Here is a 17,771-nt window from a genome sequence, read left to right as displayed (position 1 = left end):
ATGCAACGATGACACATCACCTGTCGCTGGATGTATATTAACCTGCTGGAACGACGACAGAACATGAACATTGCAAGTGGCAACTATCATAAATTGCTTTACTACAAACTGCCCTTAACCGTTGGCATGGTGATAGTCACATTACTGGGATCTGCAACACAGATTTGTTGATCCCAATTTTATTTGTTAGGGCAGTGGTTCTCAAATTGGGGTCAGGAGGCTCCCAGGGGGTCATTGAGGGAGTTCTAGGGGTCCCCAGCAAAAAAGGGGAATACTGTATTCTTAGGTTTTGAGGAGGTAGGCTACTATTGGAATGGTACTTCAGGTATTGCTAGCCTTTCAATCTAATTTGTATGCTTTTTAAGGCATAGTCACTTTAGATGAGTTCATACAGAATACATATCTAAATACTTTCTAACTACTGTAGCCTACTGGATGAATTAGAAACTGTAGCATGTGCTTAAGAAACGTTATAAGACTATAAAGATCAGACTCTCCAAGCTTCCTGTCTGTGATGGAAGCTGTCATAGGCCGGAAGAGGTCCGTGTTTACAAGATAACAATTTTCTTTATTTTTGTCGTCATTATTATCAACCATTAATGCCCCTGGCATGTTTGTGATTGTGAAATTTTTGATTCAACTGGTAGCCTAATAGCCAAAGTATTCTGGATACCAGTGTAAGGCTCCTTGGTGTAATAAAGTTTTTTTTTTTTTTTAAGGGGGTGGGTCGGCGTTGAAAGTGGCCAATCATTAGAGGGCCAGAGGCCTGCCTTGGTTTCCGCCCACAATTGTCAAAAGTCCAACGCGAGCGCGTAGAAAGCAACCAGGGGGGGGGGGGCAACAGCAGTCTGCGCGCTTGTGTTGGAGTTTACTCCAATGCGAGCGCGTAGAACTCGACCACGGCCATAGGAGAGAGAGAGGGTCTGCGCGCGCAGAGCTCAGCAAAATATGCGCTGTGCTTTTCTGTCCTCGCTCGTGCAGTCTTTGTGCGCGCGGGATGTCAGATTGCGCGAGAGTGGGTATGTATTTGCGCGTGTGAAACAATATAATAAGCTCGTGCTTATGTTTGATTGAGCTCTCGACTTCTGACATATGTGTATGCCCATAGATCTGCTGGCCACTGATCAGCTCCACTGGAGCGGTTGGGGAAGGGCCTTGCTCAAGGGCACATCAGTGGTGGTAATGAGGGAGGGGCAAGCGCTGCCTTTTCACTTTCCCCACCCAGATTTATCCTGCCGGGCCCGGGGATTGAACCGACGACCTTCCGGTCACAAGCTCGCTTCTCTAACCATTGGGCCACCACTGCTCCTATTGTAACTCTTTCAACATTACTCACTCTCTTTCTGGTATTACTTAGCCTGCGGCATCACCAGATCAAGTCACATTACACTGCCCAATTGCATTTCAGCTCCACAGCAAATAAACATGAGCTAGCTGGCAGATTCAGCAGGTTCCCAGGCTACTTATTACTACCATTCTATATCCATCTATGTTCTCTTCTAAAACAAATTAATAGACAAACAGCTCATGAACAGATAGATAGATAGATAGATAGATAGATAGATAGATAGATAGATAGATAGATAGATAGATAGATAGATAGATAGATAGATAGATGGACTATATGATATGGAAATATGCAAAATATGTGCTTATGAAAGATACCTCAATCTCAATGGCAATAAAGGCATCATTCTTTTCAACAGGCTCCATGCTGTGGGTCAAAGCAAACATCCTATAGTGGACTGAGAGAGAGAGAGAGAGAGAGAGAGAGGGGGGGGTGATTGTTGCTATTGAAGATTACGATGAGATTGTGCCCAGTTCAGAGTCATGTGGCAGTCTTAACAATAAAACAGGTCCTGATGCCAGCAGTTGCCTGGACAACACACTTTTTTCTGCTCTGGCACCTATTCCAGCATCTATCATCATCATCAGTATATAAATGGGAGCTAGGACTGTCTGTATCTCTGTCTCTCTGTCGCGTGCCCCATGCCCCACTGTGATGTCATAAATGACATCATCAGAGATGTGATAAATCCCACTGTGACATCAGTGATGTCATAGGAGAGAGAGGGGGAGAGAGACTGAGGGAGACACGCGCCAATAGGGCAGGCAAGGCCACACAGCAGCTGAGCTGTGGGCAAGGCCGCGCAGTGGCTGAGCTGCGAATGCGAGCTGCAGGACCAGCTTGGCGAGCTGCAGGACGGGCGAGGACGCGCAATGGCTGAGGTAGCGAGCCCGCACAGCGGGCGAACCTAGGAACTGAGCGTGCGTAGCGCGCGAGATGCTTAGATGTGCAAAAAAGAAGAAGAAAAATCACCTGTAGTGCTTTTAATAAGTATAGTCTGGTGGTAAACCATCTGGTCATGTTATCTCACATTGTGTTTCTACTAGACCGTGCTTTCAGAAATTACAAAGGGCACTAGCCAATCAGGGACCTGCCTCGTAGTTGACATCATAACCAGCCAACCAGGAACGCCGCTGGCAAAACAGTAATGGCTGCCTCCGTGGCTGTCCGCCTCGAGCAATAACGTCAAAGTTCATAGAGTTTAAACAGCCATAAAGTGCAGTTACTACAGAAATAGACTCAATAACAACAATTAAACAAGTACAATATGCAACAGCAGAGTTTCTCAGCGGAAAATGTGTTTTCGCCGTTCTCCTGAGTGGATTTGGATTTAAATGAATCTGACGCTGATTGGCTGAAGGAGTTGTCTGTCAAGGCAATTACTTCCACCCACTGTAATGACTCTGCACAGCGCTGAGTCCAGAGTCAGACGGATCCACAAACGAAACAGAATGTGAGTTCACGCATCCTAATGGTTTGAACCAGGTTATTGAATAAGGTGAGGTGTGCTGGATTTACCTATGCTGTTGGGGGTGTAGAGGGTCTTGTCGGTCTGGATGAAGATGTAGCCAGACTGGAAGGAGACCAAGACCACCTTCTCCAGCAGCCGGTCAGGGAAAAGAGCCTGCAGGTACACATACTGCTTCACGGTAGGGTCGCTGTTAAAGTGTACAGCGGGGATCTGGAACCAGTATGAGGGGACAAGAGGGCATGGTGAGCAGGGCGGGGTACATCGTGAGCATTTGAAGAATGCATTTGCTTTTTATTTATCCTCAAAGACATTTAGCCTACATCTCAACTTTGGTCGATTATTTTCCTTTGTCAGTCACCATGCATGCCTCCACAGACATTTAGAAACAGTTAGCTGTAACCTACAACATTTGCTGTCCAGGGGAGCCACTGTCACTGTAACTCTCAATAAACACTAAAATAATAATTAAAAACAATAAAAGATTATTGCCTACTTTCCCTTGTTTTTAGACTTGTTAGAAGAATGATTTTGGTGATTAGCCATTTGGTGAACTTGTATGAAAATATCACTTTAATGTGACTCAGGTAAAACTTTAAAATCAAAATACATCGCTATTTTGCCAATGAAGCAAAGTCATAATAACGCCACAGTATTTCCACTTACCGTAATTTGGCTGAAGGCCTGGAAGTGTCCTGCACTAGTAAGTGTCGCAGTACTGGTGGCCAGCCTTTGGATTTTGGTTGGATGGTTCATCACCCTGATTTCCACCCTGATGTCTCCGCCGGAGTAATCTTGACATTCCACAAAGATATTTTCTACTGTGCCTACCCGCAGCAAGTTGGGGGCAGACATCACCTGCCTGTGGGGGAGGAGAGTGAGAGAGGGGTGGGTGAGAGGATGGCACTGCTTGTACCCAGCAAACATTTTGACGTTGAATGATCGTTGGTTGCATGTCAAATCAATACGTCCTGTTATGGTTAAAAAACATAACCGAAATGGAAGTGAACCACCTTTTGTCCCATGGGATGTAGCCTACTCACAGTGAGGAGCACTGCTGCTCATACTAAGTTTGATCTTTTTAATAACTACTTTTATTTTATTTTATCTAATTAAGAGTGACACGGTGGCTTAGTCGTTAGCACTGTGGCATCACAGCAACAGCAAGAAGGTTTGAATCTCACCCCAGTCTGTTCTGTGTAGAGTTTGCAAGTTTCCTTCCACATTCCAAGTCAGATATACATTTGAGACTCTAAATCAGTGGTTCTCAAACATGTTCACATCAAGGACCTAAACTGACACAAATTAGACCACGGATGGACCCCCATTTGATAAGATTTTATCCCAGGGTCCCCTATAGCATCTGGTAACATTTTTGCTCTGATTACATTATATTATTACAGAAAGTTTATGAAATGCATGACCAAAATACATTGTCATTGTGTTACTTATGGATGGAATTATAGTGAAAATAAATTATCCGCCTTTTTTCTGGGGACTCCCTGGAACACCCTCAAGGACTCCTGGGGGTCCCCGGACCACCACTTTGAGAACCACTGCCCCAAATGATGATTGTGTTTGCCGTGACTTGTGAAACGTCTGTCTGTGCAAACTCGGAAAACAAAATTTGGGCCAACTAAATGTCCTGATTTCAAAGGTGAAGTTACCTACCGTGACTTATGTAACACAAACACAGACAGCCAATACACTACTGTGTATGACTGTCATTGTATTTCACAGTATGAGGAGTACCAGTAAGAGTGATGAAACTAGGCCAAATGTACACCAAACATGGATCCTAATTGTGATCGCTGTCAAACAACCCCAGCCACTTTATCACATATGTTTTGGCTTTGCCCAAAATTAGTAGATTTTTGACATTCCATATTTAAAAAAAATTCTGATATACTGGAAATATCCATTGAACCTCTTGCCATAATTGCAATCTTTGGTGTGGTCCCGCATGATCTCTCCCTCAACCAATGCAGTAAAAAGATGATAGCGTTTGGTACACTTCTGGCTAGAAGACTTGTACTCCTTAAATGGAAAGACAAGTTTCCTCCAACTTTCAATCACTGGGTCAGAGATCTTATGTATCATCTAACCCTAGAAAAAATCTGATACGCTACAAGGGATTGTGCTCTCGACTTTTATACCATCTGGCAGCCAGTCCTGGACCAGGTAGAGAAAATGGACGCTTCAAGCATTTCAAATGTATAGATTTACCCCCCCCCCTTTCTCATATTTATTTTCATTAATCTGTTTTTGTTGTTGTTGTGTGTTTTTTTTTTCTTTTTCTTCTGTGTGTCTTTGTGTACTGATATACTGTGATGTATGACATGATGTATGTGGTGTAATAGGCTAGGGGTTCTCGTGGGATGGGTTTTTGTTTAAAAGTGTCAAGTGTATTTAAATCTGTATTTTGTATTTTGTATTTTGTATGATATACAGAAAACGAATAAAAAAACTTTGAACAAAAAAAAGAGTGATTAAACTAAATACATTACTATTGAACTAAATACAATTATTGAATTCAGCAATGATGTGCCTATCAGGAGGCAGAGCGCAACACTTCAACTCTGTTGACTTTGATTTAGATCTGAACAGACTGAAGCTCAGGAACAGTGTATGGAGGTAAATAGGTCTACTTACAATGGAGCTCCATCAGCCAGGTAAAGTAGGGAGGAGAAGGCCAGAGAGGCCAGGCTTAGCCACAGCAGGGTCCTTTCACCTGATCCCATGTCTGCTGTCAATGTAGAGTCTGCTTCTCAGCACACTGCCTTTATCCCCTTTCTTTCCTCCCCTTTGGCAGTGATTCCTCTGGGCTTGACCAGTCCCCCTGCACCTCTACCCCTCCTGTCCTGTCTATGTTGAATCCCTCTCTTGCAGGCTACATGTTTGTGTACACACAAACACAACAAAAGGATAAAGTCCGCACACTGAGGCTCCATCAATGTTTTTTTATTTGCAACGTTTCGATCTACACAGCTATTTCATCACTCTAAAGTAAAGGTAAAGTAAAGTAAAGTCACGGTAGGTAACGTTGCAAATAACAAAAACCATTGATCAGAATCAGAATCACTTTTATTGCCACAGTATGCAAGTTACATAGGAGGAATTTGTCTTAGTCTCTGTATGCAGCGTAGCAGTCACATCAATATACAGAGATAAGAAGTAGGAAGATAACTAAAGACAATCACAAAGTTGCAAGTGCAATCAAATCGAGTAAATATATACAATATTGTAGCGTTCCTGGTATTTATGGAATCAGAGGCTTCTTGCTGGTACAGGGTTCTTTATTCACAGTTAGTCATATCACAACTCTAGGCGGTTGCTACGCCCATAGCTAGCTAGCTGCTTCTCCTTAGGCGGGACTGCCACACGCATGCTCTCTCACCGGAAGCGTTCCCCCAGCCCAGTGTTCCCCCCCAGTAACACTCTCACACATCAGTTCCTAGCTGCAATCGAGACACTTCTATTGCACACCACATTACACGTAATACCTGGATTACCTGGATCGCTACATACTCCCCGCCCAAGAATAAGGCCAGCTCCCACGCTGGCACCACAACCCACACATATCCCCCTGTACCAAAACACACCCAAAACTCTTCTTTTTTTCTTAACACACTTTTTTAAAACACATTCCATCCCACCACCATATCTCATGCCATGCGCATTTTTTCTTTTCTTTACAGCCATTTCAAAACCACCACCATCCTCTCTTTTTTTTTTTTTTTTTTATATAACTCAAAGTCCTCTGCAGTGTAACTCTTTTCGGTCCCCCCTCGGTGCCCCACAGCCATCACACGCACTGCAATATCTCCACACGTCCTCCTCGCGTCCGGCCCAGTAGAAAAGTGCATGAACATTTCGGAGCATCTTCTCAGGCCCGTCATGCCCCTTACCGCTGCGGCCCCTGTGCGCCCACCGCAACACCAATCCCCGCAGGTAGCTGCCGGGCACAACCGTCTGGCACCCCCTGTACCCGTGCCCTGCCCTCTCCAACAGCCCATCTTCATCCAGACGCAGGTCTGGAAACATGTTCCACAGTCCCTTCGTGGCACCGGAACACAGGTGAATCTCCTCCACAGGGGGCCGGCGTCCGGCCGCCACCCACGCGAGCACCGGACCGATCTCCGCGTCCTCCGCCTGCCTGCGTTTCCACTCACCCACGTCGACATCCATGATGGTCATGTCGTCCTCCTCCAGGTCCACATCTGAACAGTCCCCCTCTTCTTGCACTCGCTCGTCCTCCCGTCCCCCTCCCCCAGGGGGCGGCGTGTTCAGGACAGCAGGGGGAACACAACCGGCCTCGATCTCCACCTCGGCTTTCCGCACAGCAATCGTGGGACCCGCAGTGCAGTTTCTGGCTAAGTGCTCAGGCGAACGGCACGTGCAACAGAGTCTCACCTGCCCGCCGCCTGCACGTCTCTCTTCTCCCGCTGTCCCCCGGTCTCCGACAGCCTTTCGACACTCTCTGGCCAGGTGTCCAATCGCACCGCATGCCCAGCAGGCTCCCTGCTGTCCATGTCGTTGTCCCGCGTACCTGGTCTGTTCCCCGGGACCGCTGCTACACCCTCTCGCTAAGTGCCTCGGTTTCCCACATGTCCAACACAGTCTCTTTTGCGGCTCCGCGTGGGGCCCATGCTCAACTGTGACGCGGTATACAGTGATGTTATTGACGTTTGGTTGCTCCCCTGGAGCGGTGGAAGGGTGACCCATCTGGACTACTGGCCCCCCTGCGAACGTCAGTGTGCTCTTCCCTAGGTCTACTGTGCATTGGTTTAGCGTCAAGTAGTCCTCCCCCAAGATACAGGGCCCCGCCATCTCTACTACCCATACTGGAAAGTTCACTGTCTGTCCCCCCACAGTTATCATCACGGACCCCCTTCCCCTCATCGGCATCAACTCACCGGATACTGTCCTCAGCAGCTGTGCCGCTGGCTGCTCCAGAAGCGTTTCCTCGGGCATCATGTTGGCGTTCACCAGCGTTGCCGTACACCCCGTGTCCACCAGGGCGACACAGTACCTCCCCTGCAGGTAGACTGGAACATGGCAGCCGTTCATCATGCACGGCCCGTTCTGCATGCTGACAGCTCCGGCGATGTCGTCTACTTCGGGGGAAGGCGGAGCCCCACCTCCCCGTCGATGTCGATGGGCTCCCTCCCGCGATGACGTGGCTACGGGGAATATGACATCGGGGACCCGTCTCGCCCCTTCTAGACGGGCCCCGTGTCGTTTCCCTGGTTCCACGCTCCTCCGCGGCACTCTCTGGCCCGATGTCCGGGGCATCCACAGGTCCAGCAGCGCATGGCCCCGGGCCCCCTGGGCCAGGTATTGTCTCGTGGGGTGGGCTGCAGGGTCGCGCTTCGGAGCAGTTGTTCTTTTAACTGCTGCACCGACTCGGACAGTTCTCTCACCATGTTGCCTTGTTCCGCCAACGCCATCTTCCACGCTGGCTCTTCTTGCAGCGGGCTCTCCGCCGCCATTCCCACCGCGGGGGCGGCTCCCCCCGTGCCGCTGCTCACGGCCCAACCCTCCACTGTCTCTCTTTCAAGCGCCAACTCCAGCGCCACCTCCAGTGTCTTTGGCCGTTTCAGCATTACTTGATCGCTTAGACTTCGCGGCACGATTGCCTGGATAAAGTAGTTTCTGGCTAACTCGCCCAGCGACTCTGGCGGCAGCCGGCTGTATACGCACCGGCTGAGGATCTCAATGTCTGTTGCCAGTGCCCGCAGCGACTCCCCCGGTCGTCTACGCCTGTTACACAGTTCCGCAACCACGATGCCTTTCTCTTCGCATTGGCCGAAGCGCCTCCGCAGGGCCGCCATCACCGCATCCAAGTCTTTTATATCGGCCATCGCTGCGACGCACGTTATAGCTTCACCCTCGAGGGACATCACAAGATGGCTGGCTCTTTCCTCTCTCGACCAGCCATTCATGTCCGCTGCCACGTTAAACATTGTGCAATATGGCTCCCACTCGCCTTTACCGTTGTATTTCGCTGGATTCACTTCCTTCTTGCCTCGGCGGGCGCGGCCCCACGCCGCCTCGATCCGCGCCATAGCCCCGTCACTGGCCCGCGGGCTAGCCTCGCTGGGCCACGGAATAGCCTCCATGGCTACGGCGGCAATGTCGTCTGGCTCGGTCTTCACCCCCACCAGCACCCGGCTTTCTACCGCCTGCTCCGCTTGGATCTCTGTAGGAGCGGCTATGTCTGCCCGGTCCTGCTCCTCTTCGGACGCCTGGCTGTCTGCCCCGGCTCCTTCTTCTCCCGCCTCTCGTTTGATTCTTCTCCGCTCTTTCCTCAGGAACTTGTTCACCATCTTGCCGATTACGGAGGCAATATTCACCGCTTAACTTCTGACGCCAATGTAGCGTTCCTGGTATTTATGGAATCAGAGGCTTCTTGCTGGTACAGGGTTCTTTATTCACAGTTAGTCATATCAACTCTAGGCGGTTGCTATGCCCATAGCTAGCTAGCTGCTTCTCCTTAGGCGGTAACCGGAGACTGCCACACGCATGCTCTCTCACCGGAAGCATTCTCCCAGCCTAGTGTTCCCCCTCAGTAACACTCTCACACATCAGTTCCTAGCTGCAATCGAGACACTTCTATTGCACACCACATTACACGTAATACCTGGATTACCTGGATCGCTACAATATGTACATGAGTGGTGAAGTGTTCTGTGGATGATAAATATGAATTTACGTTGAATTTACATGAGATTTACAGACTGAGTTAAATAGACGTTAAATAGGCAGTGGATTTACATGAATTTACAGTCGGAGTTAAATAAGAGTTTACATTGAATGTAGGATACATGAAATTTACAGGCTATAGGCATTAAATGTGCAGGGAATTTACATGAATTTACAGTCCCAGTTAAACAGGCATTAAATTAGATATGAGTTCCAGTTTTATGGGTGGGGGCCGGGGGGTGAGTTCAGTTGAGTTTAGGAGGAGTGTGCCTCAGTGTGCGGACTTTATCTGTTTGTTATAGTTACCTTTTGTCCAGCACCTGTAAGTTTTTTGGATGTGTGCATAATTGTCTTTTTCACTGTGTACACACAAACACATCATTTCCCGGCAGTAGTTGAGTAACTGTTGGTTCTGATAAGCGTTCATTCACTCTGCTCTGAAGACAAAGATAAACAGCAGAAAATCAATGTGGTAGGGTTCGTTTTGGGTGATAATTGTACTGAGGAATTGTGCATCTGGACTGGTCACATAGGCTACACATTTTAATAAATAAATTATATATTCTATATGTTTTGGGAAACGGTTTCTGCTTTTCTTGTTTGAAGGCAGAGACAAATGTGAGGTGGCATCCAAGTCAGGGGGTCTGAATTTCTGACCCCACACACACACACACACACACACACACACGCACGCACGCACACACGCACGCACACACGCACGCACGCGCACACACACACACACACACACACACACACACACACACACACACACACACACAAAGGCATAATTTCACAGCTCTGTCTTAATTATTTTTTGCAGACTCATGCTTGGTTAAAGCCAATTTGCGTCCACAATTTGTGACATGAACAAAGTTTATATGATTAGTAATCCTGAATGTAGGCCACACCAAAACGCAGGTTGTTCACATAACAAACATCGCCTTCTGCTCACACAAGGCCTTTTCTCTCTAATTATTAAACCTAACCCTGTGAACCATTATTAAACCTAACCCTGTGTGAACCATTGGCTTCAGACTGATGGGCTGTTTGCATTTGTCCAGAATCCAGTAGATAAACATCATCCAAACATGCACTGTAAACATTGCAGTAGCCTAAAAGACGTTCTAAGGGTGTAAAAATGTAAAATACGAACCTCCAAAAGTTAAATGTGTGTGTGTGTGTGTGTGTGTGTGTGTGTGTGTGTGTGTGTGTGTGTGTGTGTGTGTGTGTGTGTGTGTGTGTGTGTGTGTGTGTGTGTGTGTGTGTGTGTGCGTGCGTGCGTTCGTTCGTGCGTGCGTGCGAGAGAGAGAGAGTCTCTCTCTCTCTCTCTCTCTCTCTCTCTCTCTCTCTCTCTCTCTCTCTCTCTCTCTCTCTCTCTCTCTCTCATTGTGTTCTGCTGCTGATTGGTGCAGGTCGGTCATATGACCAGGCTCATTTGCATAACGAACAGGTAGGCAGGTGAGCGTGGAAGGGGACACCGCGTAATGCTCGATCACATCGACCACTGAATGGATTATGCGTTTTGCCGATTTCCCGGAGCGTCGTGCTTTGCATCGCAGGTTATCAAAAGGCCATCTGCACTTCGGCAGCTCTACTGATGACTGGTAGGTAAGAGCGTCTTTTTATTTCATTGTTCCAAAAAGTAGACAACGTGTAGGCTACTGCATGTCAGTCAGTCGGCCTGAAAACTAAATGAGTGGCCGAGGCGACTCTCCTAGCTGTGAACGTCTTGAAGAAAAAGTTGCTCTGACGACCAGACCACCTTAATTTATCTGTCAACTAATAGCGTATGGTGGTTTTTACATGTCGCTTCATAGCAGCATTGTCACCTGCTGTTAAAGAAGCCAGAGTACACAAACAGGTGTAACAGGATCTGCGGCATTCCACAATGCAGCGACGTGCATCCGTCTGTGGCTGTGTAAAGTTTGGTGGTGTGTCAATATTTCATGGTTTGTATTTTTGAATTCGGGATTATTGGGATAAACTAAGCTCTTACGTGGCCCTACTACCTCGGACCCCCCCCCCCCCCCATAAATAAATAAATAAATAAATAAATAAATAAATAAATAAATAAATAAATAAAGCCCCTAAAGGAAGTGTGCGGTCAACAGTGAGTTTATACAGTTTAAACTTTAGAGTGACACATTTATTCAGTTGTATCATTATGATCCCTGGCCTATTTGGGTGCTTTGGTGTGACATTTGTATCTGTTACATTTATTACAGTAGGCCTATTGAATTGGCTACTGTAGTTATAAATCATTTTTTGCTCATTGATAGTGTCAATAATTGGTGCAGGTGCTATATGGCTTTTTAGGCTACATTTACTTTATTAATGGTGTTATCCGCCCCCCCCTCCCCTTCTTTTATTCTGTGCATTTGTTTATTTTATGCTTTTCTGTGTTGATTTATTTTACTTATTGCAATTTACCTTTTCGTAATCATTTGCTAATTTGCTGAACACATTTGCCGATGCAGTTGAACAAAACAAATGAACGAGGGAATGAATGTTCTTTTCCGTGAACAAACGACACATCTGAGCAGTGATTCACGGCTAATTCATCCATTTTCCCTTTTCTGTCAGCTTTAGTAATGTAAGCTGGGCTTCTCCTGCTCATGTTAGCCACCCGCGTCTTCACTAACCTCAGCAGCATTTCTTGTTTTCCCTGAATAGATGACACAATGTGCAGAACTAGCCTACTAGACCTATTTGACCAAATTGTGATCTGTCCCCTTTCCTTTTTCAGATAGCCCATCATCCGTCGTGTTTAACTGCTGCTGTGTTGGCCCAGATGTAAGAGCATACGCCTAATAGACCTGATCCACACTTTCTATTGCTGAAAACGGAGGTGAGTTTGTACAGAAGCCATGTGGTCACTGAATGATTTCAGCTGGAGTAATAATGATTGACCCCACTGACAGCCTGACCTACCCCCCCCCCCCCCCCCCCCCAGGGCCTGTTGCCATGGCGATACAGGTGCTATTCCCACCGACAGTGTCAGTGTTTGTCTCCGCGGCGCTGTCCCTGCTCAGCCTGGCCCTGGTCCTGATGCTGTGTGTGATCAGGAAGAAGAGGAGGATGGAGGGAACGTACAGGCCCAGCGCAGAGGAGAGAAAACAGGTGGGAGGGGGCGGCTCAGAGAAACCTGGCCTGCCTTTACCACTGCCCAAGGAGGAACGCCTCATATGACACAGGCACATGCCTCGACCTGACCACCCACACACCTTCAGGCTACACACACACCTTCGCTCCATGGACCAGACGTGGTGTTTGGAAACCTTTGGATGAAAACCATGTATATTATGATGTTACTGTATCTCTTTGTTTTTCCTCTAAATGTGCCATGTTGAAGACACACACTGTCAGTTCTACAAGTGTGTTGTTCTTTATGATATGAAAATCCTTTTTTTAAGTTTACTCACTGTCCTGTTCCCATAAGCTTGTGAAACACTCTTTCACTCTGCCACATAAGGCACATGACCTGGATTCTATTTTGTATTTGTACAGAGGTAGTTTGTCTATATTTTTACAATACAAATACTAATGGAAATAATATAAATAGTATTTATATATATAAAAAAAAAAACATGTATTATCCTGTTTCCAATTATGAAGAGTATTGATTAAAACACTGACGTTGACTGTGATGCACTTTGAAACTCTGAATACATTTTGATTTCATAATAAAACAAATTAAATCATGAGTGTGAATTTCAAGGTGTTTCGTCATTGAACAATCTGCAAACCCAGTGAAGTTTAGGGTCAAGCAGTTTCAGTTTTATCGCATGAATCAACTCGTATGTGAGGAGTTGCCAAAATGGATTCATAATTGGTTGATATTGATTCATTCCTTTGAATGATTATTTCATATCATTTTTTTTATTCAGGGAGTAGCTGATGCGAAGTCTCACACACACTCTCGTAACAGATATTTATGACAAATGGCTTAACTTGTTTATTCAATATAAAGAAATGCATTGATTCATTTTAGCCATGCTTTCCTGTGGCCTTTGTACAAACTGCAATTCAATAGTCACTGCATCAAGCAGGAACAACCTGAGAGAAACAACCAGAAACTTATGTTTAAATATTTGCAAAATGTTGGCAAGGTAACTGCCAGCCAGTCAGTTGGCTATTACAATGAAGCCTCAAATCTCTTCTTAAGTTCAGAGACTTTGATGGGAGGTGGGTCTCCCTCGTCAGTTGGTTCTGAAAGGTTGTCTGATGGGGTATTTGAGTCACTTGGGTGGTGAGCCTGCACACTCTCCCAGTTACGCAACATGCTGCACGGTCTTCCAGGCTCAGCCACGCTCCTGGTCTCAAACTTAACCTGGAGGAGGCCGCGCCTGGAAACCTGTGGCTGGAGACCGGGCCTGGAAACCTGTGGCTGGAGACCGTGCTTGGAGGCCTGTGGCTGGAACTGGGTCACAGCCGATAACACCTGGCTCTTTCCCGCCTCTGGCTCCTGTTCTCTTCCAGCTTCTTCATTCCCGTTTCCCTGAGCCACTCCGGGTTTAGAGTCGGGCTCAGCAGCGGGGTTCTGAGACGCAGGAGAAGCTGTGGTCTTTGTACCGATGGTCTCATCCTGTCCCCGGTGCTTCTCCGACACCTCTGCACCGTTAGGAGGATGACAGTTAGACTCGCCACCCGGTGTCGTGAGTCCGATCCCGTGCAAAGATCCTGTGGTCTCTCCACCTTTCTCCTCCTGTCCCTCTTCCTCTCTCACTAGATCTTTCTCCATCTCATCATCTTGTCTTTTGATCTCACTTCCTCTTCTTCTCACGATGGCCTCCTCGCCCAGATCTCTCTCTTCTCCCAACCCCTCGTCCGCATGCTTCTCGGCCTGTTCTGTCAGCGTTTCCTCTTCAAAATGCATTTTCTTTTCCTGACTGTCTCTCTCTCTCTCTTCCTCTAACACGACTTCCTTATAGTTTGATGTCTTTCCATCTATTTCTTCCTCTCCTTTGTTCCCATTCATTGCTCCCTCTGTTTCCTCTTCTTTCCCTCCGTCCCCTCTAATCTCCCTCGGTGGCCATTCTTGTTCCCCCACTTTACTTGACAGCAGACTCTCGGACCCCTCCTCCTCCGGTACATTTGCATCCAGCCAATCAGAGTCTTCCTTCAGCCGCAATACCTCTTCTGTGGTTTGTAGCCCCTCCTCCAGGTTCCAGCTGTGCAGACTGCCACTGCCACTGATGGACAGTGACAGACTCTCCTGGCTGGGGTTGGCTGGACCAAGCTGCAATACACAACCACAGCCACAGGTGATGCACCAGAAATGACCTTTGCGTGTGTGGTCATTAGGACTTGCAATAAAACTGATATGGCAATATATCGCAGTATCATTTTTTGCTCTGCTATACTGTATGGAGATTTCAGAGAAATGTTGCAGTATATTGCTGTATCGATTATTTGCAAAACCGTGTGTTCAGTGACACAATAAGAATACTTACTGTATGCAGTTTATTTTTTTAATTCTTATTTTATTTTTTGATGTTCAGTAACACAGTGTGCAACTGAACACATTTGCACATACCCTTCTAATAAATTGGAATGAACATTTTGAATTAAATAGTTTTGACTCAATTTGTTCACTGAGTTATCAATATAATGTGATGTTCATGCAGTATTACACTAATTGGGTGGTACACAGCAAGTTGTATTTTCAGCTACATTTTTAAACTTTCAGTCAAATATGTAGTATTGCAATATATCACAATATGTATGTTATCACAATGTATCGTGACCCATGTATATTGTATAGGGAGGTCCTTGCCAATACCGAGCCCTAGTGTGTGTGTGTGCGTGTGTGTGTGTGTGTGTGTGTGTGTGTGTGCGCGTGTGCGTGTGTGTGTGTGTGTGTGTGTGTGTACGTGTACGTGTAGGCTATGTGTGGGCCAGTTTCTCCCTGTTACCTTCCTGATGGTCCTGTAGTCATGACTGTCGGGTCCAAATAGATCCAGGCTGCGTGTGCCATACAGCAGGCCACGTTCATGCGAGCTCCGGGTGCTGAGTGTGTCGAAGATCTCCCCCAGCAGGTCCATCTCCTCCGGGTCACACAGCAGCGAGTCTTCCTCCTCCTCTTCCTCCTTCTGGAGCTCAGAGTCAGGCTCAGCTGCAGACCTGGACACAGCCCTGATGCAAATAGATAAACAGACGCAAAACAAGGAAATACATGTTGCAATTGCATATTCTTAACTTTCTTGGGTTTCTAATTCTCCAACTCCTCCCCCATATCATCCCCCCTCTCTCTCTTACCCATCCCAGGTATCTTCAGGGTCCTCTGTGTCCTCCTCCTCTCTGGGACCCCTGTGTTTTTGACCAGGCCGACGGGGACGAGACTAACATGAGGCAACATAGCATAACAAAGCAAGGCATTTGCCACAAAACAGCCCCCCAATAGAAGCGATAGATATGGGAGTATAGATATGAAAGTATAGATATGGGAGTATAGATATGGGAGTACAGGTATGAAAGTATAGATATGGGAGTATAGATATGAAAGTATAGATATGGGAGTATAGATATGGGAGTATAGATATGAGAGTACAGATATGAAAGTATAGATATGGGAGTACAGATATGAAAGTATAGATATGGGAGTATAGATATGAGAGTACAGATATGAAAGTATAGATATGAAAGTATAGATATGAGAGTACAGATATGAAAGTATAGATATGGGAGTACAGATATGAAAGTATAGATATGGGAGTATAGATATGAGAGTACAGGTATGAAAGTATAGATATGGGAGTATAGATATGGGAGTATAGATATGAAAGTATAGATATGGGAGTATAGATATGGGAGTACAGGTATGAAAGTATAGATATGGGAGTACAGGTATGAAAGTATAGATATGGGAGTATAGATATGAAAGTATAGATATGAAAGTACAGATATGAAAGTATAGATATGGGAGTATAGATATGGGAGTATAGATATGGGAGTACAGATATGAAAGTATAGATATGGGAGTATAGATATGGGAGTACAGATATGAAAGTATAGATATGGGAGTATAGATATGAAAGTATAGATATGGGAGTATAGATATGGGAGTACAGATATGAAAGTATAGATATGGGAGTACAGATATGAAAGTATAGATATGGGAGTATAGATATGGGAGTACAGGTATGAAAGTATAGATATGGCAGAAAATCCAAATACAGCATTGAAAATGGAGCAATATAGGATGCAGAATAGCACAGTCAAGCAGTATCAGACAGCAGAACATGCAGATTAGGTGATGAGGACAGATGTTTAATATGATACAATTTAAGAACTGAGATATTTACAGTTTCTGAATATGAAATGTTTAATGGGGTTGTGTTTGATTGTTGTAGTGATTCCCAAAGTGGGCCGTGGAGGTGCTGCAGGTGAGTCTGCCAACAACACTCCCGATATCCGTGGGCAATCAAATGGCTGTAGCGGGCCCATTGGTACCAAGCATGGCATCCTAGCTTGGTACCAAAATTTCAAATTCAAATTTCAAAAAACAATTTGCAAAGGGGCCCTTTGACCTCTCAGCTCAATTGATCTGAATGAAAATGGGTTCAGTAGGTTCAGTACCCACAGGTCTAAATGGGTTCAGTGGGTACCCACAGGTCTAAAGGGGTTCAGTGGGTACCCACAGGTCTAAAGGGGTTCAGTGGGTACCCACAGGTCTAAAGGGGTTCAGTGGGTACCCACAGGTCTAAAGGGGTTCAGTGAGTACCCACTGAACCCCTTTAGACCAGTGGGTACCCACCCACAGGTCTCCCCTTTGCAGATAATGTAGCATTTTTCACAGCCTAAATAGAAAGCTTGTGGATTGATTTTGTTTCCTGTTGTCGCTCATCGCAGTTTGTCTCAACAAATGTGTTGTGCATGCAAATAGCACTTATGATGAATAGGGTCCGGGGGAATGTTGGCAATCTGGCTTCTTGGTATTTTTTGGATGGATTATTAATTTGCCATATGCCCAAATTCACATGCTCTGTCCCGACCCCCACTTTGGGAACCACTTTAGGTTTAGAGGGGGCAGATCTCACCGTTCCAAAGTGCTGCGTGATCGGGAGGCGGTTCTGTAGAGAGTCGGACTTAGCACGGCGGTGTGACACTGATCCACCTCTCTGAAGGGTGCGTGCTTCACTGTGGTCCTGCTCCACCCACACACACACACACACACACACGCGCACGCACGCACGCACGCGCACACACACACACACACACACACACACACACACACACACACACACACAC

General features: G+C 46.3%; 1 protein-coding gene across 4 annotated transcripts in view; it reads right to left on the bottom strand.

The window, feature by feature from the left end:
- Positions 1 to 13,473: 13,473 nt before the first annotated feature.
- Positions 13,474 to 17,771, bottom strand: part of dennd1c (DENN domain containing 1C) — a 17,443-nt gene continuing 13,145 nt past the window's right edge. For 3 of the 4 annotated variants that reach the window (XM_083655621.1, XM_083655623.1, XM_083655624.1), the window contains 4 exons: positions 17,561 to 17,668; positions 15,780 to 15,862; positions 15,437 to 15,656; positions 13,474 to 14,760 (listed from right to left, as the gene is read on the bottom strand). In XM_083655621.1, the coding sequence (XP_083511747.1) occupies positions 13,657 to 14,760; positions 15,437 to 15,656; positions 15,780 to 15,862; positions 17,561 to 17,668 (1,515 nt within the window). In that variant the 3' untranslated portion in view covers positions 13,474 to 13,656. The remainder of the gene's footprint in view (positions 14,761 to 15,436; positions 15,657 to 15,779; positions 15,863 to 17,560; positions 17,669 to 17,771) is intronic. The other variant, XM_083655622.1, reaches the window with a different exon arrangement.

The sequence above is a fragment of the Poromitra crassiceps genome (assembly GCF_964638095.1).
Source record: "Poromitra crassiceps genome assembly, chromosome: 19".
Classification (NCBI taxonomy): Eukaryota; Metazoa; Chordata; class Actinopteri; order Beryciformes; family Melamphaidae; genus Poromitra; species Poromitra crassiceps.
The sequence above is the reverse complement of the archived record's forward strand: the minus strand, read 5'-3'. Positions and strand labels throughout refer to the sequence as shown.